This window comes from Rhinolophus sinicus, chromosome 15 (genome assembly GCF_057876585.1).
Source record: "Rhinolophus sinicus isolate RSI-liver-muscle chromosome 15, RSI-T2T, whole genome shotgun sequence".
NCBI lineage: Eukaryota > Metazoa > Chordata > Mammalia > Chiroptera > Rhinolophidae > Rhinolophus > Rhinolophus sinicus.
In genome coordinates this window covers 29,275,325-29,300,192 of record NC_142515.1, presented here as the reverse complement: position 1 = coordinate 29,300,192, position 24,868 = coordinate 29,275,325, and the positions used below count along the sequence as shown (strand labels likewise).

Below are 24,868 nucleotides of genomic sequence, written 5' to 3'. Positions count from 1 at the left end.
TCCTAAGTAATCGGAACATGCAGCTGGTCCACATCCTTTTTGCCTTTCCCCCACCCTTCTTCCTGCTGCTGGATTGAGGACTTGGTGGCTGGAGCTCCAGCAGTGTTTTTGTATCCTGAGACGACCTTGAGTATGGAAGCCACTTGCTAAAGACAAAAAGCACAAATATAGAAGCAGTCTGTCTGTCTGACGACTTTGTGGACTTTGTGGAGAATCTAGTCCATATCTGGATTCTTTACCATGAGAGAATAAAGGCCACTGTAGTCTCCTTTGCAACTTAAAGCTTGACATAATTCCTATCAATTCACCTTGTCACATGTTTTTTCTGGATCTTTTATAGAACCTAACATAGTGCTAAGTCTAAAACTGATCCTCAGCAAATGGAAGTGATTGGTTGCTTATGACAAAGCAAATTCCTCAAAATTTTGTCTGACAATTCATTTCTATCTACCATTATCAGTAATGACATGACTAAAATTTGGGATTAGAATTTGTACACCTAACACTTCTAAGGAAACTTCTTTTGTGTTGAACTACATATGATTCATCAAAATGAATGAGTAATATAATAAACTTATGTCAAACTGAATAGGACTTAAATTAATAATATAATTTATATAAAATATAAAGTATGAATTATAATGAGACTGAGTTTATAGGTTTTCCCTAAAATAAACTTCATTACTTTAAGACTCTAAATAAAGATAAAAATACTATTACCGCTCTCAATTTTTTTCCTACTGAAACATCATCACAAGACAAATTTCTGTATAATACAAACTTTGAATCAATTTCAACATTACAAAATCTACTATAAGAAGAGAATAATAGGATTGTCCCTTGTGTCAAAATTTTACTGATGTAATACTTATGACTTATAAATGACTCAAAAGAAAACAATTTAGTCTTGATCATTCCTGTTATTGAGAAGTCTTAAAGTTCCAAATCACAAATCTACTTGCAAAGCTATGAATTTGCAGGCCAAGTTAAGAGAAAGAAACAGTTAAATTTTACAAGTGTGGAAAATTGGTTGGGAGGTGGTTTGTTCTGTGTTGAGTCCCTCTTGTGATTCAGGCCATGTGATCTGGTCATTATTCATCTCTAAGATGAATTGTGATTGATGGAGCATGTTCCCTCAAGTGCTGTCTCTTACTTAGTAATGTGTGGGCAAGTCATTTAACCTCTCAGAGTGTAAGCTTTTTAAAATTTTATCTGTAGAACCAATACTAAAAATAGCTGTTCTACAGGGCTATTGAGATGATAAAGTGAGGGAATATATGTGAAAGGGCGTAGTTGATAGTAGTCACTCAATAAATATTTATTCATTCGTCTTGATAATATGTTACATTTTATAAATGCTTTAAAATTTTTGAAATGCTTTCACATACTATACAGTTACTGTCAAAATACCAAGCACCGATTAGCACTTCCTCTGAGAGTTTTTGGATGGTTGTATTTTAATTATTTTAGGATATGACCAACTTTTGTGGAGTTGAGTTAGTTGGCTTCATTATACTCCTGCAACATTTCCTTTGCACTTGTTGATTTCCATAGCTGCATGATGATTACTTCCTGAGAAACAAAGGAACACATGTGTTTAGAAGTAAAAAGGAAGCATACAGATCACCTATTGAACCATAACCCTGTAAAACCTGGTATAAATGGAAACTTTTCTTTTTATCATAGTGTATTTGAAGTGAAGGAATTCACATTAGTCATTCGCTCAGTTTTTACTCTACAATAGGTGTCCTTGTAAGGGGACAGATTGTGTCAGGCCTTACAAACCAAATATACTCCAAAACATTTTGTGAGATAGACTGTTTACGACATCAAAATTTCTGAGTGGTGACCAATCCAAAAGTGATAGTAGGTAATGGAAAATTTGAAGACAAAGTATGAGTGGAGGAAGAAATAACTCAACACTCTAAAACACACTGACTCTTTTTTATTACATTAATTAATTGATTAATTATTGTAGCAAACATTAATTGAGGACTTCTATGTATGAGGTCTTATACTAAGTGCCCCGAGCACTATGAAAGTGAATCAGGTCCAGAGGTGGTCTTTAAAGAATTCATAGCTTAGCATGAGAAATAAAATATATATGTCCCCTGTCCAAATTATGTCCTATGTGAAGTACAATTTAGGACCTAGGGTGGCTTTGAGGAGGGAGCTGTCTGTGTTGAATCTTGAAAAATACATAGAAATTTGTTCACCAGGTATACAGATGGAAAGGCATTCCAGAGAAAAGGAGCAGCACCTACAAAGGCCCAGAGGTGACCAGGCTCAGAGTTAATGGATTGGCAGATTGATTTGGAGAACACGGGCAGGCTAGGAAAATCTACCTTAAGGATATCATTATTATTAGTAGGTGGATGTTTGGTGTATGGAGACTGGCTTAAAGTGGGAGGAGAGTGCTATAGATTGAATGTTTGTGTCCCCTCAAAATTCATATGTTGAAACTTAGTCCCCAATGTGATGGTCGCGGGTGGGGCCTTTGGGAGGTGAATAGGTCCTGAGGGTAGAGTCCCTCTTGAATGAGATTAGTATCCTTATGAAAGAGACCCCAGAGAGCTCCCTTACCCCTTCCACCAGGTGAGGACACAGTGAGAAGATGGCCATTAATGGGCAAGGAAACAGACTCTCACCAGACACCGGATCTGCCGATGCCTTGATGTTGGACTTCCCAGTCTCCAGAACTGTAAGAAATAAATATTTATTGTGTAAGCCACCCAGTCCATGGTAATTCTATTATAGCAGCCTGAATGGACTAAGACAGAGAAGAAAGTTAATGAACGCAGTTTTGGACATGTTGAATGTCAGATGCCAGTGGGACAGGATATTATGGTGGAGATGTTATGCAGATTGTTAGAAATGAAGTTTGGAGCTCAAGAGAAAAGTGCAATTGAAGATCTAGATTTGGGACTTGGCAACACAGAAGTAGATGAACTCACAAGAATATAGAGAAAGAAGATAAGATAATTAAGGAGAGATTCCTCAGAGACAACTACATTTAAGGGACAGAATGCTGAAAAGAAACCTGGGCAGGAGGCTGAGATAGAGAAGCAAGGGAGGTATGATGAAACCACAAGAAAATGGCAGCTTTCCCCTTTCTCCACAGTATAGTCTTTCTTTAATGAATTTGGAGAATGTCAAGGAAGAAAACAAAAAACAAAAAATGCTAAAGGTGCATGTAACCAAATCCTTTTGTGGTTTTTTTTTCCAATGTTGGTTCGTCTCTTCACCTCCAAAAATAAAATCCAGGAGGCTGGAGCCTTGAGCCTGGAGAATGGAGGGTTCTAGGATTCAGGTAAAAAGGGATGGTCCTAGGTTGAGAAGCTCCAATGAGGACGGCAGTATCATATAGTGGTTATGAGCTGTAGAGTTAGACTGATCTGCATTTAAAGCCTGACTCTGAGGTTCAGAGGTAGATTCTCCCAGCAGGTGTGTGTGCCATGCTGGATATGGACTCCCAGACCCCACCCACTCTCAGTGTGCTTGGAATAAAGGAGAAATTTCTGCCCTGATCCATGGACTTTTCAAGGGCTTGGAACATATTAAGTTTTAAAATATACAGTTTTCTTTTTAAAGATTACTGAGTAAATTAATAAAACATAAAGTTCAGTACACAAGAAATAACTGTAATAAGTATATGAGCTTTATAGTCTCAAAACATTTTTATAGGTAACTGACGTTTTCAAAACTCTAACCATCGGGCATCAGAGACACATCTCCATGTGTCCATTTGAAAAGAAATGGAAGAAAAATACCACTCATTATAAAATTATAATGCAGTTGGTTTTTCTAAAAAACCAAAAAATTATCTTCAATGGTTCATAATATTGTTCCTAATACTTCTATAGTACTTTTTAGTTCCTGACACTATTCTGAAGACTTTATTTGCATTAATTAATTTCATCTCCCCAAGAAATCTATAAGATAGGAGTTTGTCTATTATGCAGATAAGGAAACTTCAGGCACAGAAAAGTGCCCAAGGTCACATAGCTAATAAGTAGCAGAGGTAGGATTTGAATTTAGGCAGTCCAAGCAGTCTATGTATGCAAGCTGCTACACTACACAAAAGCCTACTTTGATTCTGGTACCTGATTATACAGCTAGGCCCACTTTGTTTATCACCTAGTACAGAAGGAAAGCTTCGTTGTGCATGGGAAGGGAGGCTTTCTCACCAGGGCGTAGTTGGGACAGGTGTGGGTGTGGGTAGGTGGTGGGAGAGATATTTGTATTAAATCAAAACAACAAGCATGATAATTATTTATGATAATAGGAATCAGAATCACACAAGGATTTCATTTCACAGTTTACCTCTCTAATCCCATAAGAAGGTGACTTTGGCTCCTTGTGACAAACATTCATAAAGCTAAGAGAGAGGCTCAGTGCTTGGGGACAGGGCCCAAAAGTGTGCACACTAGGGAGTCTCCAGGGAACACACGGACCCTGTCTGTCCTCTGTGGTCCTGCTGGAGAGTTTTCTGAGGGGCCCTTGTGTGGATGGCCTAATCTTTTAGTTGGTCTCCAGGAGCCCACACTGATTGTCCCTTACAGAGGGGTAACTGAGAGAAATCTCAGAAGGAATGGACAGAAGAGGCTCCAAGCCACCAAGAGGAAACATTGCTGCTGCCTTGTGGGGAATTGAATGCAAAATAATTATTTGGAATCATTCTAACAAATATATCCAACATATGCTATAGCACATATGTTTAAAAAAAAGATTCAGAACAAAATATTTCCTAATGTTATGTTCAATAATGAGGACATTTTATAACTTACGTAAATATATTTAATATCACTTACAGAAGAAAAGTACCAAAAACACATAAAAAATTAGATTAGGCTTTATCTTTTGATGAGTGTTCTATTATTTTTTTTTAACTGAACAGGAAAATGCTTATTAACAAAAGTTTTGAGAACAATAAAGTAAGTGGAGGTTATTAATATGAAAATATTGTCAATTGTTCCTCCTGTAGAAATCTCCCTGGACAGGCCACTTCCTGAAAAATGACTCAGCAAAAGCTCCCAAGAAGAGTTGTTCATGTTTAATACAATTGTTCATGGCAGAACTTATTTCTTATCTATAATAGCCCCGTGTGATTGATGATTCATGTTTCTTTTCAATTATGGGCTTTGAATGCAAACTTTTTCTTAATGTAAACAAATGGCTTCAGTATTTAAAGCAAAACATTTCCGTTTGTTTAGTACTATTTCCTATTTTATGGCTGAAACCATATTTTTGAGGGAACTGTTTGGTTTCAAAAGAGAGAAAAGCGAATGATTGTTTAGGAGAATGTGAGCAAAGGAGGGGTGCACTTGCTATGGGCAGCCTGCAAGACATGCGTGGACTCAGGTGGAGCTCATGGCACAAAGGAGTTAGTGTCCTGCATTCTGACTGTAAAGATCCTGGTTTTCATGTGGGAGAAAAGGGTATCTTTGGCTTCTTGATAATAGACCTTGTAGCATATCTTTAAATTCTCAGTTCTGCTGAAGAGATCTGAACTAAATGAATTGAGGATAAATGACACATAGAACAGTTGCCAAGAATACCAGAAAAAAGAGCAAGATGTAGTGATTGCTAACAACATTTTACAAATGCTAATATAAAAGATAAAATTAAAACCTAGAAGAGCATGAGCCAGTTTCAATAAAATACATGCCAAAAGTTCACCACTAGGTAGCACCATAATCTAGCTCTATGACAATAGGGCTGAGACTGTTATGCATAGTTTTACATTGACAAGGATACAAATATTTAAGACTTACACTTGGGAAAAGATCAACAAGGGCACCCTAACATTTTTCAATCAGCAGACCCTTTCGTAACAAATGGAAGAGGTATAAGGGTCAAGTATTTACTTGGTGAAGCTATTTCTACTATAACAATGATTTTTATTGAAAACTCAGAGAAACAGACAGTGTAGGTGGTAGGAGAGATTTTACCTTGCCTTCTCATACTAAAACCCCAGATTTGCATGAAGATAAAGAAAAGGAATAATCACAGTTAGTTAAAACAATTAGTCCAGAATTTTCTTGTCAAATTGGAAAAATGTCAATTTAATTAAGCAGTAAACACTACTGGTATTTGTTTTGGAGAGTCAGCATTGTTTTCCTCATTCCTACTTAAGTCTTCCATTCATTCAGCAATCACTCAGCACACGCTCACTGTGCACCTAGCATCATGCTAGACGCTTTGAATCTGAAGAAGCACAAGGCAGAGTCCTTGCCTTTGTGTAACTCATAGTCCAGGAAGGTAGATGAATGTATAACAAAAACAATAATACCAAGGGATAGAGCCTTGATAAAGACATGTTCAAAAGAGTTATGGGAGATAGCAGCAAATCACTCTCTACAATGAGGTGGCATTTGAACAACATCTTGAAAGAAGAGTAATCGTAACAGCTGGCACGTACTAACGCTCATCACGTGCCAAACACTCTCCAGAGTGCTCTACCTAATAAATGCTCTACCCAAGTCATGTCAGCGTCACAAGAACTACATGAGGGAGGTGATGCTATTATTATCCCCATGTTACAGACAAAAAAACCACTTTGGGGAGGGCACTGTAGTTAGAGGAAGCAGCATGTAAGAGGATTCAAAGATGTACAAAACTATGGCATGTTCGGGGAATAGTAGCTCAGGTAGCAGTGGTGAAATTATAATATTCATGGAAACACTATGTCCTTTATGACTTTATAAACAGAAAAATGTTTTGAGTTATATCAGATATTTAGGACAGATTTTTTAAAAACTATTTTCTTAATTACTTAAAGATGTTACTCTTCAAAGAACAGTAGGAACATCGTTTATTAAACACAGATTCATTGAAAGACCAAAATGCTTTTTATAATGAAATAGTACATCCTAAATTTTGAAGATGGTCCTGTGGAACCACAATTTTGGATACCATAGAATTCCTTAAAAAACTAACTTTCAGTTAACAAACCATGTTGCTGTGAGTCTCCTGAAAATAATAATGCTATAGTTTTAAATTTTAACTGAATATTTTGAAAGATATTATTTCTAATGTTGAAAAAATAATACTACTATAACTAAAACAACTTTTAACTATTTCATTTTAGATAGCCTTTGTAAGTTATACTCTGTGATATCATAATTAAATATTTATTCATTACGCATTACTTACAAAGCTCTGTACTACTGTGTTAAGATTATTTCTTGAACAAATATTTATTTGAGCAACTAACTTATGCCAGCCATTGTGCTAGTAACTGTGGGTATAGTAACAGTGGCAGCAAAACAACTGCCCAATAAGAGCCCAATCTCTGCTTACCTCTCTATCTCCACACTTGTCTCCAGCCAGCCACTCTTGTTCACCACCCCAGCCTCACTCTCACTTCCCTGACCAGGCCCTCTTTCTATATTAGTGGTCTGTGTTCCCACCGACTGCTTTGCATATGAATTGGCTATGAGTGCCCTCACTATCTAGAATTGTGAAAAAGTACTCATTCTTCAACTCTCAACTCTCAATGCCCTCCCCCCCATATAGATATTTTGTTCTCTTCTGAGCCTTCCTGGTATTTTTAAAACCACCTTAACCATTTTTAAATGTGCAGTTCAGTAGTGTTAAGTACATTCATATTGTTGTGAAACAAATCTCCAGAAGTTTTTCATCTTGCAAAATTGAAATTCTATAGCCATTAAACAACTCCCCATTCCCCTCTTCCCCCACCCCCTGGCAACCATCATTCTACTTTCGTTTCTACGAATTTGACTACTTTAGACACTTCATATAAGTGGAATCATACAGTAATTGTCTTTTTGTGACTGGCTTATTTCACTTAGCGTAATGTCCTCAAAGATCATCCATGTTGGAGTATGTGACAGGCAATCCTTCCTTTTAAAGGCTGAATAATATTCCTCTGCATGTTTGTACCACATTTTGTTTCTCTATTCATCTTTCAATGGGTAGTTGGATTGCCCTTCCCGGCATTTTTATTCCTTCTTCTTTTCTAGTACTCATCTTTTACCTTCATATATTAAAATTATTCAGGTATTTTTCTGCTTTCTTGTTTGTATGTTTCTTTGCTTATTCATTCATCCATCCATCCATCCATTCAACTAATATTTATTGTGTGTGTCCTATTTGCCAGGCGTAGTTCTAGGTAATGGAGATACATCAATGAACAAACCAGAGAAAATTTCCTGTCCTCATTAATCTCACATCCTAAGAGGAAAAACAGATAATAAGTAAGAAAAATAAGTGGACAGTATGTTTTGAAAGGTGGTAAGTACTAAGGGATAAAAACAAAGCAGAGAGAGAAGGGTGGGAATAGGGAGTGTTAGATCAAGTTTAAAATGTGACAGGCATTTTGTTTCCAATGAAGGCATCGCTCAGGTGGTGTCTTTAAACTAAAGCCCTAAAGGATGTGAAGGAGTGAGCCAAGTGGATATAAGAACAACAGCATTTCAGACAGAGGGCAAGCAAGAGGTGGAGTATGCCTGGAATACTTTTTAAAAAAATGTTTTAGGACTCTTTTAGCACTTTCAACCATGGCCCAATAGACTCCCAAATCCTAGTTAGGTAGCAGAACTAATTCCTAGATATTTGATGTGCTTTGATGCTATGGTATATGGTATCGATTTTGTATTTCATTTCCTAATTGTTACCAATATGTAGATTTATATTCAATGTTTTAAAATCTAGAGACCTAGTTAAATTCACTCAAAAAAATTCATTCATTAATTCTGTTTGTTCATCCATCTATGTTTTCTATGTAAATAATCATGTTTTCTGCAAATATAAATTTTTCTTCTTTCTCACCAATCTTTGTCTTTTATTTCTTTATCTTATCTTATTGCATTGGCTAGGACTTCCAGGTCAATTTTGAATAGAGCTAGTGATTATTGTTTTCCTGAGCTGAGGAGGCCAATGTTTGACAAATTGTCAACAAGTAAGATGTTAGTGTGAGTATTTTTTTTTCTAGACTCCCTTTATTATATTCTCCCTTTATTATATTCTCCCTTTATTATATTAATAGAAGACATTCTCTTCTTTCCTAGGTTATTGAATTCCTTTTTTTAAAAAATGAACTCATCAAAACATATAGAGGTGTGAGAACTACCTATAAAAGTAAGAGAATCACTTCCACAGAAATGTATGAGGTAGTGGTGAGAGGGTGAAACTCAGATAACACCAAGGCTCTGAACAGAACTGAACACCAGGTGGTAATTGTCAAGCTGGGCCACCTCCTTTTGGTACCCTTTTCCTACCTTCTGGCCACCATTGTCTTGCCCCCAGACTCTATGTTTCCTAGAGACTGCAAATTGCAGAGAGGGCACCTGTGCTAGTGAAACACATGAACACAATACTTCCCACTGGTGGTTCCAGCATAGAATGAGGAGGCTGAGATTCTAGTCTTGGAGAGGGAGGAATACAAAAGACTGACAGAGTTTTATTTGAATAATAAGCTTCCTTTAAAAAAAAAAAGTCGATTTCTAGTTCTAGAGGTGCTAAGGTTCCTAGCAGACTAATAAGACACAGAGAAGTTAGAAAAAAAAGGCCCAGAAAGAAGCCTCAGAAACAGGGCCATATCAACACCACACATAGGCTGATTATGTGTCCCAAAGATTGGATTAAGGCAGGAATTCCCAACCTTGGTACTATTTGCAGTTGGGGCTGAATAATTCTGTGTCATGGGGGACGGTGCTGTGCATTGGTCATTTAGCAGCATCTCTGGCCTCTACCCACTCCCACTCGATGTCAGTAGCACTCACCTCCAGTTGTGACAATCAAAAATGTCTCCAGGCATTTATCTGGGGCTGAGGAGGGACAAGAACAACTGGCGTAGGGCCACTTAAACGTCTTCTGTAGGTGGTCAGGCTTGATCCTAGGAAGTAGTCAAACAGTTTGAGCTGCAGCTGGGAGGAGAGGTTAAGGGTGGAGACTAGGAACATTCCAGTTACACACACCAGTCACTTTTATGGGCATCTTGGAATATGGTTGTTTAAAAATTTTCCATTTCCTCCTTTTCTTTTCCTTATTTGGTGAATCTGTTGTTAGCACTATGGGATAGGGAAGGTTGTTTTTTAAATGTTACTTTCAAGAGGAGAGTGTCTCTTGTTCATTCAATCTTGTGTGGACTTCTGGCAGGAAACGGCACTCAAGGAAAGTTTTGAATAAAAGGAAGATGCTGGTTAGCCAGTGGAAACAGGAAGTTGTTGCCTGTGTCTTACACAGCTTAGAAGAAAGTAAGAGGCAAAGCGAAAATTCATTTAACAGAAGTGGGAGGAACAGAAGAGCGCAGTGTAAGAGTAAAGGAAGGGTGGGGAGAACTGAGGAACAGAGGAGGCAACCAGGCCAACAGCGTGGAAGTCTGAATCTCCTGGTGGGGCTGGCTGCACAGGAAAAAAATGAAGGGGCCATGGAGTAGGAACAAGGTCACGCAGTAACAATAAGTCCACGCTATTGTGGTTTGTTTATTATACTACTTTGTAGTATTGTGTTATAGTATTCTAAAAATACCCTGTCTAAGTTAATACACATTTCTCACTCTATATATTAAAAGCGTATGCCTACATTATATAATCCACTTGAATAAACAGAGACAGAAAGAGCAAATGTGGCAAAATGTTAACAGTTGGTGAGTCAGATGAAGGGGTGTTCATTGGCTGTTCTTTGTATTCATCTTGTAAGTCTTCCCTAAGTTTGAAAACTTAAAAAAATTAAAATTTCAGTCATGTGGGGAGAAGAATCAACTTCTTAACTATGTGATATTTAATGCTGGATGGGTCAATACTGTTATATGTTCATGGGTATGTAACATTACCTATGAACTTGTTCTCTATGATGTAGTATAGTGATAACCAAAGCTTTCTTATCAGCAGTGTCATTTGTATTTATTTATGTCTTGTCAGGTTCTGATAAATTCAATCTGGAATTGTCAGGTTTTTGCATAATTTGGATCAACATTTTCTCACAAGTCAGAGGTAACTCTTTGCTTGTAGCTTTTGCTATTATTCAGTCATTCATTCAATAAGCATTTCTTGAGCACCTACTGTATACAGGGCAATGTGTGAAGCGTTATGGGGTATGTGTATGTGAATCAAATAGATATTCTGCTCTTAAATAACCCGATCATTTGATATAAATTAAAAACCTTGCACATAAGTGACTTTAACACAAGACAAAATCACTGTTGTGTGTCAAGTCTTACAGGAGGGCATCATCACTTCCTCTTGGGGGAAATGGTGTTAGGCATATTCCTGTTGCATTTTTTTTCCATCCTGCCATGGAGGAGCACTGGGGCTAAGAAGTTGAACCTATTAGTGGGGTTGAAGTGAAGGACGCTGCATTGGTTTGCTGTTGCTGCACACCCCTTCATTCAATGCCTGAAAGCAACAATCATTTATTAAAGCTTCGGTGTCTGTGGATCATTTGGGGTAAGGCTGGTCTAGCCTGGGCTTGGCTGGGAAGCTCTGCTTTAGGCTGCTGCAACTGGTTTGGAATATATGCTTCTCCCTGTGGTTTTGTGGATCACTCTGTTTCATGTATCTCTCATCCTCCTTGGACCAGTGAGCTAACCAGGGCATGTAATTTTCTCAGAGGATGGCGGAGGTGCAAGAGGACAAACAGAAATATGTGAGGTCTTCCTAGGCTTGGAGCTCACATGCTGTCACTTCAGCTCATGTATCATTGGCCAGTAGAAGTCACATGGCTAAGCCCAAAGTCAGGGGGCACAGAGGCACACTGTGCCTGCAGTGAGGCACTGGCAAGGGTATGGGTACAGGGAAAAGTGAAAAACAGACGCAATTTATGACATATGCTTTGTATGCCTTATGTGAATATTACATTTTTAGGAGCAAGGACTTCATTTTCTTTTTCAGTGCAATGTTTAAAAATCTGATAGAAGCTTAAAAAACTAGGTTCACATAGAAGAATATCATCATCCATTCCTTTGACTATCCACTTTCTAGTACTGGGCAAAAAAGCATGAGGTTAAACTCAGAGCTGTGGAAGATCTAGTGCAAATGGTAATGGGAAATATATGCTCGCTTAATTTTTTAGGTCTACTTGGGGACGGCTTGTAGACCACCTTTTCAGTTGATATCTTGGGCCTCTACTTCCTGTACTCTTTCTTCCTCTCAATGACAACCAGTCCCCTTTAATATCCTGGCATCATCATGCTTTCTCCCTCCCCATCAAAACCTAGTCTGTAGAAAGGACCTGGCAAACTGATCCACAGTGAGGCATAGTTACAAATCTAACTGCTTCCAGGAGGATTTGTATCTGAACAGGGGACAAAAGAAAAAAAGGCTCTGTAATGGAGAAACTTCCCACAGCAGTGAGTAGGATGGGGAAGTGAAAAAGATGGGGAACCAAGAACTAGCCCAGTGACCTCAACATCATAATCTATAGGGTGTTACATTTTTCCTGGACAAGCTACGTGCTTGCATTTATGGGCAAGGGTATAGTTGCGGGAATAACTAGAAGCATAGCTCTAATTATGTATTTAGCATAAATAATATTAAAAATATATTCCCTAACAAGTCAATTGTATTTAATAATTTTAAGTTCTAATTCCTTCCAAGTTAATACCATGTTTCCCTGAAAATAAGACCTAGCCGGACAATCAGCTCTAATGCGTCTTTTGGAGCAAAAATTAATATAAGACCCGGTCTTATTTTACTATAAGACCGGGTCTTATATAATTTATAATATAATATAATATAATATAATATAATATAATATAATATAATATAATATAATATAATGATACCTGGTCTTTTATTGATTTTTGCTCCAAAAGATGCATTAGAGCTGATTGTCCAGCTAGGTCTTATTTTTGGGGAAACAGGGTAGTTACTGTCTTTGAGAAACAAGTAAATAAATATAGCAGGCATCAGGCAGGAACTTTCTGAACTGTGTCAAGGTTAATAATAAGTAAAATGTTATAAGTAGAGAAAGGACAGCAACAGCTGTGCAACATTCTTGGAAGCAAGGATTTTGATAGCATGAAGTCAGACAGTGAGCTCAGTTTTGCTGCTACTCTGGGTGAACAGAGAACCCTTATCATAATTACAAAGAAAACTACATTTCTTTTATAAATTACAACTGTTTTGCACTCAAAATCTGATGTCTGCAGCTGGAAAATCAGGGGCATATGGAGCAATGTTGGAAGAAGACCCAGATCAAACCTATGAGAATGTCCTGGCTGAGATTCAGTCTTTCGAGCTGCCCCTTGAAGCTACTTTAAGGTAGGACTCCTTTATAATTTTATTATTTCTTCTTAAGTGCTGGTAAGGTAGCACTTCTTTTTATACTTTTCTCTATAACAGAATAAAAAATAGTTTTGAGAAATAGCTACAATTCTGTATACACCTAATCTCAAAGTTTTCTTATCCTTAGAGAAATTACAATAGTAAATAATCCACTTTTTTGGCATTGTATTTGTTTCTGGATTCATGACCACAAAGTGAAAAAAATAGAAATGACTTTTAAGTGACCAAAAAGGGCCTCATGCCATCTCCAAATTGATATTCCATCTCATTTATAGGAAATTTCAATTGTTTTCTCTAAAATGGTGCTTAGTAGAAAACATGGAGAACAATTAGACATTTTAATAAAACCAATTTGTATTTGGGTGGATATGAATTGTAGAAAAAATGTAGACTGTTTATTTGTATCGTTGCTGCCCTCTCAAGTATCTGGTGACTTCTCAGATATATATATATATATATATATATATATTAAATTTCTACATAAGACTTAAAAATAGCTTTTTTGTTAGTATGGGGATTAATGTGCACAGTTACAGAATAGGATTAACATGAAAGACAGTGTTTCTGTGTGTTAAAAGGGCAGCTTTTAACATTTAACTCTTTCTGACTGTCTGCCTGTATCTGACACCTATCAGTGTGGGAACAGGATGGCAATCACTGAATGTGATACTGACAGTCAATAAATATTTGTTCACTAATATTTGTAGATTAAGAGAAAAGTTTTGTTTTTTTTTTCCTTTCGGTTTTGTCTCTCCTTTCTCAGAAAGGTCCCAGGGCCAAGTGCTTTGAAATAGACTACTGTTTAAATCTGAATAAATTTCTCCCAAGTATTTAAATTTGGTTTTGCATTAAGTATATTTTGAATCTCTTCAAAAGGCCTAGGGTAGTGTTGCAGGCATGGGAAACTATTGATATTTCTTGGTTTGATTCTTGGATTATCAATACGTAGGCAGTTGCAAAATACAACTTCATTATAACTGTTTCTTATATCTTCATTTTATCTGAGCATCATGCAAAGAGGGGCAAGTAATTTTTACCCTGTTCAATGGGCGGAAGAAACCAGCTTTTTACTAATGGGAAACTCAGTAATTTTTTTCACATGGAACATATTTTATATTGTACCAGAACCTTGTAGAACTTGTGCATTTGCCTGGTAAGAAAATCAGAAGTCTAAAGGGAAACGAAAGGTGGTGAAAGGAGCCTAGATGTATGTCAGTTTCTATGGCCTCTGTGGTCATCGCTGCTTCAGAGCCCTCAGCCTCAATCCCTGACTCTTTCCATCTCTCCCCTCGTCTTACAATGCTGTCCAATAACTACAGTCTTCATTTATCCTTGGAACTACCAGCTAATCTTGCTCTGGAATTAGACCCAACTTCCTGCTTTGGTTCTTGGATCTGTTCTACCGTTTGTACTTAGGGCAAACACCCCAATCTTGTACCTGGTCTTCCTAAAGAAAAAAAAATCAGTTTAGATCTGGTGGTCACAGCATCACCCTCAAGAATGGAGACTGCGCAGATGTTTTCCCCAGGTGCTGTCCTGTCACCACCACCAGTGGATCAGTGATGTCCACTGTTAGCTTCGTGTTCAGATTATTAAATGAAGGGTGAGAGCACTTTCCAGAGGCTACTGTTAAAACACCCCAATGCTATTTTGGAGGATAGACAAAAAGCTCTTAACAAGGCTTTATCTGGGATAATATTAACCAAAATTAGTTTTCCTACACTCTTGCTAAAATCATGATTAAATAAAGACTTCTCAGGCTGGCATTCAAAGCCTTTCTGTACATACCTATGCATATTATCAATATTCCAATGTCAACTCTTCTGTTCCGTTGTTCTCATGGAAAACATCAGCCATATGACCAAGTATGATTGGAAAATAAAGACAGGACTTCCATTTTGGCCAAACTGGAGTGTTTGCTATTTGACAATATGCTCTGATATTTTCTCCTTCCTGGTGCTCATGCTTCCCTTTCTTTATTATTCTTCACTCTTAACCTCTGCCTGCCAAAATCCAGCCCACCTTGCAAGGCACAGCTCAAGTGCTCTTTCTTTTATGAAACCTCTCCTGATTCCCCAACCAGATGTGAATGTTCCATCCTTTGAAGCTCCAAAGAACCCGGGGCACTTATTCTGGCTCTCGTGTGTGTGCGCGCATGTGCGTGCTTTGTGTTATAACCATTTTCAGGCTAAAGATTCCTGAGGGCAGAACCTGTGTCTTACTTATATCTCTGTATCCTCTGCAGAAACTTCCACTATGCCTGCCACATAGTAGCTAGATAAACATTTGTTAAAATAATTTGTATGTGTTTCTAAGCTAATGGTGACTTTGTGAGGCAAAAGAAAGAAGGCAGTCAAAGAGAATGTCATCATTCAGAGAAGAAGAGGAAAAGGTGAAATATTTAAATAGCTACAAGCTCTAAAGGCAGAGAAGGTGGAGAAGGGGTTTGGCTGGAGGGAGTTTGGCCTGTAGGGCTGCCAAGTCTCTGTCGTGGAATGAACAGTGAGGGAAGGGTTAGGACACTGAGAGGATGGAGCTGGGAATACAGGAGAGAAACACGATCAGGAAAAGACCTTGAAATTGAGGTGGAGGGGACATCCGAGAGTTCTGTTTGTTTTTCCCTGTAAAATTCCAAACTCTGTTAGCTTTCTCTCCCTGCTTGCCTTGTTTTTCAGGTAGAGAATCTGAGGTGTCTTGCTTAAGGTCAACGTTCAGATCAGGGCCAGGTGGGTTTGCTTCTGCTTCTCTAATAAGGGGAGTTCTGAGAACTCAGTGACTCATGGTTTCTACCAATGTCATTTAAGGATGGCTCAGATGTCCTTCTTTCATAGAATGCAAACCTTCCTTGTATACTCACCCACATAAATCATCTGGAAGAATGGGTCTTCTGCATCTGAGGAGTCAGGAGGGGGTTGCTGAGTCCGGGAGTCATGCTGTTTGGTGATTGTCAATGGCCCACAGTCTCTCTCACCCAGCCCAGGCTCATTCCCCCTACCTCTTGACTTCATATTTGGCTGCTCCCAGAGTAAGCTTCTCTCAGATGGCCAGCCTGTCTCCTGCCTGACTCCCCCAGGCTCTTGGGTCAGCTTTTTCGTTTTGGTAGAAAAGTGAAGAATCAGATGATGCTGAAGTCCTGTGTTTGTTTTCATTCTGTGTGTGAAATGTGCCTACTACCCATAATATTATGCTTACAGGAGAGAGTTTTAGGGGAGAGCTGAGGCGCTATGCTTTTGCCATGGTTTGTTTGTGTTGTCAATGAAATACCCATTAAAGACATCTCAGGCGTCTATAGCAATTGCATTGGGGAATAATATTCCAGAGTGGACAGTGGAATGTGATGATAGCCATGGTGACTGAATTTAAGACAAAAGGGAGAAATTAGAGAAAGGACTACTGGGAGTGCCTGCGTTGTCCTAGCATAACTTTGCTTTGGGCTTTCAAAATCTTCTGGCTGTCAGATGGTAGGCTGAAACTCACCAGCAGCTGGGAGTCTGGAATTAGTTTTGTTGCCCTAATTCTTTTGCCCTGGGCATCACTGTTTTCATCATGTTACCACCATATGCTGATTTCCATTGGATTTTCTTATTCTCTTTTGATTTTTTCCTTTTTTTTTTTTTTTAATTGGGGAATATTGGGGAACAGTGTGTTTCTCCAGGACCCATCAGCTCCAAGTTGTTGTCCTTCAATCTAGTTGTGGAGGGCGCAGATCAGCTCCAAGTCCAGTTGCCATTTATGCGGGAATTGAACCAGAACTGAACTGGCAACCTTGTTGTTGAGAGCTCTGTCTCTAACCAATCGAGCCAGCCTGCCGCCTCTCTTTAGAGTTTCTAGTTTTCACTACAGTCCCTCCATTTGGCCAGCTCCTTGCCAGCTCCTTCTTTTAAGGGGCTTTCCCTGGTAGGCTTAATGGCTATCTGTAGCCACACTAAAGGAAACTCCTAGTACCAGCCTTATTAAGCATTACCAACTTCTTTGAATAAGAATGGTCAGTAGGTCTCATCTAGCCTATCAATTCCAAAGGCATTGGTAGTGGTTGTTTGAAATTCGTGCTGAAAGTGATTCTGATAAATTAGTGATGGCAGCTATAGTATTAGAATAGGGCAGTAGTGTTCCTAACATTTACCGTATTTATACTAGAACTTTCTGCTGCCAGGCCTCACCCATTAGACCTGCCCTCCATGGATCCTGACTCCAACCTGGATGAAGCCTGGACTCATTATGCTTCTTGGGGTCCTGGAGCTGTATTGTTACGCTCTTAGAACAGGTTCTGAAATCACAGCATTCTGAACCAAACTGGGTTCAAAAGTCACAATGTGTCTTGTTGCTATAGCCGAGCCTGTGATAAGAAAATCATAGACACATTAAAGGGCACTGCAAAATGAGTGGGAGGTAGAGACAGAAAGCTCTGCAGAGGGCTGGGAAAAATAGGAGGAAGAGGGAATTGTACAAGATGACGTACCAGAAGACATTTTTGTAATTGTTTTATGATAACATAATTGTTTTACACTTGTATTCACAGACTCACTTGGGCTCTTTTCCAAAAGCTGACCATGAAATTTTACCAGTTTAAGAGCAAACAGGATATTGTTATTTCTTTGACTTTAATGTTTTTAGGAATGAAGATAACTTACTTGTAGGAAACGATGGAAAACACTAAAAAAAACAACTAACAACCTAAACTGTATACATAATCAAATTTTAAGATGACATACTAAAAAATATGACTAGTCACATGTAGACATTCTAGAATGCTCTTGCTTTTCATATCTTTAGACATGTAAGATTTCTATTAAATCATATTCCATTAACTACAATGATTAAGATCAAAAGTCTAAGTTTTATTAGTTATTTGATTTTTGGCCTTAGTTTCTGAAACTATAAAATGGAGATTATAATAAAATTTATCTCAAATGACTAATGCATATGAAGTGCTCAGCACAATGACTGCCTAACACATTGTAAATGCTTAATAAATATTAGCTGTTATGTCTAATTTACATCTGAGATATACATTCTAGTATAATTTAATACATACTTTATTGATGTAAACAAGCACTTACAACTTCTTGAAATTCTGATCAGGTAAGAAATATTGAGTAATGTAAATTTTATTTTGGTTGCATAATGTGTATGAGAGAGAGGTATCCCTTCTTCAAAACCATACTTACTACTACTACTACTACTACCACTACTAACTTAATACTAATAATTATATTTTATGCTAATATATTATGACATCATTTAATGTCTAATGAGAGTGGGATAGGGTACTGCATGTTGTGGATATAAAATGGAGTCCAGAGAAACTGTTTAGAAATAAATGTGGGCCTAACCACGACTGAGGCCTGCTATGTCTGCAGCACCTCGGGAAAGCCTGGGGTCCCTGATGAGAGTGACCTGTGCAGTTGCCAAACTTTCACTGAACATTTAAATACAACACTAGAGAGAAGTTAAAAAACATTTTTCATGTATGGGACCCAAGTATACCAACCAGGGAGGCAGTTTTGTTTATTTAGCAGTTAAGTGAAGACGCTCTAGAGCCAGAAGGACATAGGTTCAAATTTTGCCTCTGTACTTACTAATACAGTCGTTGAAAGGATTACACAAACACATTTAATGTAATGCTTTATACACAGCAAATGCTCATTCATTCATTCATTTGGTAAATAAATATTTATGGAGCATCTGCAATATGGCAGGTAGTAGTCTAGGATGGTTTTGTTGATATAGCAAGATCAAGGCCTGGAAATTCCTTGTTCACAGGGAGCTTGTATTTTATTGAAGAGAGCTAGAAATAAACAAATTAAAAGTGGTAATAAGTGCTATGAAGAATAGCAAAACAGGATGAAGGACAGGGATCCTACCGTGTTTCTCCGAAAATAAGACCTAGCCAGATAAGCAGCTTTAATGTGTCTTTTGGAGCAAAAATTAATATAAGACCCAGTATTATATTATATTATATTATATTATATTATATTATATTATATTATTATTATATTATATAAGACCCGGTCTTATATTATAGTAAAATAAGACTGGGTCTTTTATTAATTTTTGCTCCAAAAGACGCATTAGAACTGATTGTCTGGCTAGGTCTTATTTTTGGGGAAACGCGGTGTTTTAAAGAGAGTGACTAGGAAGGAAATGTTAGCTTTTATTATCATTTCATTACATTACATTAGCTATATTTCCAAATTGATTTTGCTGAGAGAATCAAAATAGGACAAGTGAGAGGAGAGAAAGGGCAAAAGGCAGTAAAGGAAAGCTAAGTGGGAAAAGAGTGAGGAATAGAGATGGCATTGAACGGGATGAAGAATTAAAACATAACTAACAATGAGGAGAAGGAAAGAAAGAGGAGAGAAAAAAGAATATAGTTGGAGTGGTAAGCTGGGGTATGGGGGAAGAGGAAGGAAAGAGGGAGAATAAACTCAGAGAAATTAATATTGCCCTAGTGGCTCAATGGACTTTAAAATGTTTAGCTTTGGGATGAGTGAGCTAATGGCGCTTTCAGGACTTTGTTCTGCGGGCAAGACTAGTGACATAGTTTACAGGACCCAACGCAGAATGAAAATGCAGCCCCCCTCGTTCAAAAATTATCAAGAATTACAAGATGTGATGGCAGAGCATGAAGCGAAGTGCAACTGCAGAGGTCACACACTGATAAGCCAGCCCTGTCTGAGCTTAGCGTAGAGCCTGCCACATAGCAAACATTCAATAAAAAGGGTTATTAAATGAACAGAACCCAGGGCTAATGCCCTGAGGCTAATACCTTTTGAACTTCTCTGAGGACTGGCTCATATTTCAGAAAAACTGATTTTGTTTGGCTTCAATTTCAAATTTCCTTCTATTGTTCTCTACTGTGGGGTCCAGATGTTTATGGGACAACAGGTTCCTGGATAGGATTTTGCATCAGGAATCCTCTCAGGCCGTCCCTGGCTCTGTTGCTATTCTCTTGGACTTACAAAGTGTGGCCACTTGGGGTCACTGCACCAACAAGGCAGAGACTGGAGGAGTGCAGCTTTCAAGGCGTCCCCACAGAGTGGCTAAAAGGCCTCCAAAAACGGTTAGTTTACTACAGCCAATGTATAAAGACTGCCTGTACTTTAATATTTTGATACAGTCCCACAATTATGTAATTAGGTCTCTTAAACTATTTAAGAAACATCTGAATGATACTAGCAAAGTCTTCAGAAGATAAGCAGGAAGTCAGCTACAGGGTTTCCAGGAGTAGGGAAGGGAATCTTTTGTAAAGTTTCACCCTACCTCACAAAACATGCATTTACAACATTAAGCTTAATGTCAGAAGTATCTGCTTGTGGGTCCTTTATTTAAAAGCTATTAACCAGGCTGGGCAGTAAACAATACAGACAATGTCCCTGTGCCTGGAAGAGGAGACAGACTCAGTGATTTGTTTGCCACTACAATATGCATGTGCCTCAAAGGATAAGCGCTACCTCCAAGAACAACGGAGAGGCGCTTGATGGAGAAGCAAGAACTGGAAGCCTCATCAAAGTGGATCAGGAACCAAGAGTATAACCCAAAGACATGGTTTCATTTCCCTCCTTCACATCAGGAAACAAATTTCAGGCAGTTTCCACTAACTGAGCATTCAGAAATATGAGGTTCAGGTTCAGAGAACCCTGGTACAAAGTTAGCATATTTTTTAATGATTAAAAAAAATTTATGTGTCCGGTTTTATTTTATCAAGGGAAGCTAAATTCTGGGCTTCCTGGATGAATAATAAATGCCTGATAATCCTAGCCTACAATGCTACTGTTGATTGAGCTCTGGGCTAAACAATATACATGTATTATTTCCTTTAATCACCACACAACTTGGTGAGCTAGCAACTGTTATTGTCCCTGATTCACACTTGAAGAAACTGAGACTTAGACAAGTTAAGTAACTCTTCCAAGACCCAACATCTGGTTAAAGATGAGTTGGAATTTGACCCCAAGCTGTTAAATGCCAGAGCTGGGCAGTTGCATTCTACAGCTTCCTTCTGAAAGAGGGGCTTTCCCAAGATTGGTTATTAGTCTGCAGACAAGTGGCTCAAAGTATAAGTCGTTAATGACTAAGACTTTATTTACAGGTTAAATCCTTACGTTGCTGGTTAGTTTCATACTGAACACAAAATGGCTCCTGCCCTGCCAGTCTTTCTGGTATATCTTTCCCTTCCCAGGAGCCCTGAAGAGAGATCTTGGGGGGAATCTCTGTAAGTCAATATCTACTGCAATATAACTCAACATGGATATACAATCTGCCTGTATGTGCCCTACTACCCTCCAACCTCCTCAGGTCAGATTGATGAATTCCTTTATCCCTTGAGTAAAACAACATTGGAACATTCATTCTTGGCTGGCTTTTACTAATGGGAAAAATAGGAGCTGGTTAATAGGTCCATCTTTTCCAGCTCACTGCTGTGTGGTCTTGGACAAGTGACTTAATCTCTGTAAGTCTGTTTCTTCAGATTAGATTAGAGATAGTAAAAGTACCCCATAGGAATTATTACTATTATTTTTTTAAACATGAACTGGTTTTACTTGTCACCATGAAAAATCTGAATTTTAAACAGATTTTTGGACTGGGGACTCATATCCATTAGCTCATTCAACTTTAGCACCTGTCTCATCCCCAGTAGGTTTTCCAGAACTGCTACCTTCACCATAAAGCTCCATGAGTCTTCCCAATTCAACTTTGGGTTTCTTCAGCATTTTGACTTTTCTAAAAAAGATATCATGGAGTGGATAAATAGATGGGCAAGACTTTTCTATGTCTTTTCCAATGCGATCCGGAATCAAGTTATTGACCACTTCTTTCAAGTCAGTTGTCTGCATCTCTCGGGTCATGATTGCCATTACCTTCTTCCAGATTTGGCAGACCTGTTGATGCTGAGCATAAGAGGTCTTCCAAATCTGATTGTTGCATTTTTTAGTAAACCCAACACAGAATAGATGAAGCAAATAACCATCGGCAGTCTTGACATCAACATGAGCTTCAGTCATGGTCTGCCATTTTTTGACCATGGAGCACATTTTGTCACAGGTAAGAGCCATACCATGGAAATTAGTCAGGCAGTTTTTGCCCTGACCATCCTCAGTAACTAGCTTTTTTTAAAAAAACACAACCCTTGACACCCATCAGATGTGATTTGGGTTCCTTGAGTTCTTGTTTTCCCAATATTTCTTGTATTGAACATAGTTGGTGCTTTCACATCATACCAATCTTTTTAAGAAAGTGGGTCAACCACTTTCTTCTTGGCTCCTTTCTTGCTGCCTTTTGTAAGGCACTTGTTCTTGTGCTTCTCAGAGCCAAAAGCCCATAGAATTTAAATTACATCTTAGTAAAATTAGTACTAACTTAATTACCAATTAAGTTGCTGATTAAATTAGTAAAGATTAAATCAGATAATATAAATGACAGCAAATCGTGCTCGATAAATAACTATTATGGTTTTTATTTTGGCCTATTGCTAAAATTCTTCATTTTAGAGCATTTAGAAATATATCACTTTAGAAAAGGCTTTTTGGGGGACATTTATGTTTTTGTTATATCTATGCCCATAACTAAAATTTACATAATTATTTAGGGCATTTAGCTTTAGCAAAAATCTTCAAGTACTAACGAAACTGTCAGAAGTCACAAAGGGAACCAGCAAAAGCTGTTTCAGAAGGAGAAGTGGTATATGAACTTCCTCCCATCTTGACTTGAATTGCAGGGAAAATACTGCAGCTTATGTTGAGGTAATCTCTATGGGTAGATGTTGAAATAGGCCAGGAGTCAGGAGTGCCTAAGCGGATGCAATGTTTTTAAGATTGAGGCCATAAGCCAATGAATGTGGGTGGTATCTAGAAGCTGGAAAGGGTGAGGAAATGAATTCTTCCTTAGGGTCTCTGGAAAGGTACACAATTGTGCTGATACCTGGATTTTAACTCAGTGAGACTCATTTCAGACTTCTAATCTACAGAACTGGTAAGATAATAAATTTGAGTTGTTTTAATCTATTACGTTTGTGGTAATTTGTTATAGCAGCAACAGAAAACTAATACAACATGGGACAGTAATATAGAAGTAGACACTACCTCACAGTCATTTACAGAGGGGGAAGCTGGAATATAAAGGGATTAGGTTCTTGCCCAATGTCACCCAGCTGTGCAGTGAAGGAGCCAGGAATTAAATAGAGGATGCCTTCAGAGCTCATGCTTTTAGCTATTATACGACTTCCCAGGATTTTTGTGGGAAGGAGGATGGAGATAGGCTTCTAGTAAAAACTTACTGAAGGGGGTGATTTACACAGCTAGATAATAAAGAGCTTGGTTGACTCAAAGGGAAGTTCAGAGCCCTGGATTAATGGAGACCAGAAAATAGTTGTCCTTCAGGGCTAGGTCTGCACTCCCTTCCTGATTAATCTTCCTGAGTCATTACTTTGATCGTGACAAACTGGTTTACTCAGAGTTCCACAAACATGTCATTGAACAGGACTCTTCTACACTAGTACCTTTGTTCAAGCCCCCCTGCCTCTTTTTTCCCCAGCTCTCTGATGCTCTATACTCCGAGGAGCCTCCACTCTCTCCTCATCCCAGCTGCAGCACCTTGGGGGCACTGTGGCATGAAATCACATACTGCCCTGGGCCTCTCTTGCATGTTTGCCACTAAGTGTCATAGTTCTTCGTCATTTAATTTTTCTGGCGCTTATAATTTATTTTCTAGTTGACTGGCCTCTGCGAACTTCCTGAGGGCAGGGACATGAATCCACCCACATCGGTCAGCTGGGATTTTCTTGGTTCATTCCTAAAATAAATCTTATACTCCCACACACAATTTTGCTTTACTTGAACGCACGTTTTTCCTTTCTCTGACTTTTCACCACCCAGAGTACATCAGGCTTCCTTGTTAAACAATCCCGTAGCTTTAATTACAGAATGAGGGTTATTTGACTGTCCACCTCCGTCATTACTGAGGTATCCCCAGCACGTAACAGAGGGTCTGGCACACAGAAAACAACGCATGTTAAAGCCAGGCTAGTCAATCGACAGCAACTGGGGGCACCGGCAGGGCACAACGGGAGGCGACGCGTCTCCAACCCTCGCTGTACTAGGTAGCACCTTGGTCTTTGGCAGGTGCTAGCGCCAGGACCCAGGGCTGGCTGGCACCGCCTGTCCGCGCTCCGCTCGCCCCCGCCCTTCTCCCCGCCCACTCGCGTTCGCGCGGCGTGCCGCTCGTTCCCGCTGTCCGCGCGCCGCTCGCTCCCGCTTTCTGCGCGGCGCCGCGCCTCGCCGGCTCCTCAGCTTCCAGCCAAGATGGCGGAGAGCAGCGAGGGTCCGGGCACTGTCCCGGAGCATGAACGGATCTTGCAGGAGATCGAGAGCACCGACACCGCCTGCGTGGGGCCCACCCTCCGGTAAAGCATTCATCCCCCCCAGGACCTCGAACTGCCTCTGCCGGCCCGTCGTCGGGAGCCGGGCAGGGTGGCCTGACAGGTGGTGCGCGCGGAGGAGGGCGGGGGCGGTCCGGGGCGGAGGTCTGGGACCCCGGCCCGGCTGGGGCGGGACAGAACGGGCGGCTGCACCTGTCTGCACCGCCCGCCTCAGTCGTGGGAGCTGTCACCTCGCAGCCGG

At 39.2% G+C, this 24,868-nt stretch overlaps 1 protein-coding gene, 1 long non-coding RNA gene and 1 pseudogene across 4 annotated transcripts in view; 1 reads left to right on the top strand and 2 right to left on the bottom strand.

Moving 5' to 3' along the window:
- Window positions 1-1,090: 1,090 nt before the first annotated feature.
- LOC141572795 (uncharacterized) lies at window positions 1,091-9,882 on the bottom strand. The gene is made up of 3 exons (XR_012498289.2): window positions 9,747-9,882; window positions 2,584-2,699; window positions 1,091-1,572 (listed from the first exon to the last, which is right to left on the bottom strand). It is a non-coding gene; the product is annotated as an uncharacterized LOC141572795 (long non-coding RNA).
- A 3,088-nt stretch (window positions 9,883-12,970) lies between these two features.
- Window positions 12,971-24,868, top strand: part of EXOC6 (exocyst complex component 6) — a 166,993-nt gene continuing 155,095 nt past the window's right edge. Inside the window, exon 1 of one of the 3 annotated variants that reach the window (XM_019739513.3) lies at window positions 12,971-13,226. In XM_019739513.3, coding sequence (XP_019595072.2) covers window positions 13,105-13,226 — 122 coding nt within the window. In that variant the 5' untranslated portion in view covers window positions 12,971-13,104. Of the gene's footprint in view, window positions 13,227-24,480; window positions 24,731-24,868 lie in introns of those variants that run through there. The other 2 variants (XM_019739530.3, XM_074339380.2) reach the window with 2 other exon arrangements.
- On the bottom strand, window positions 21,856-24,259 carry LOC109450744 (small ribosomal subunit protein eS1 pseudogene; annotated as a pseudogene).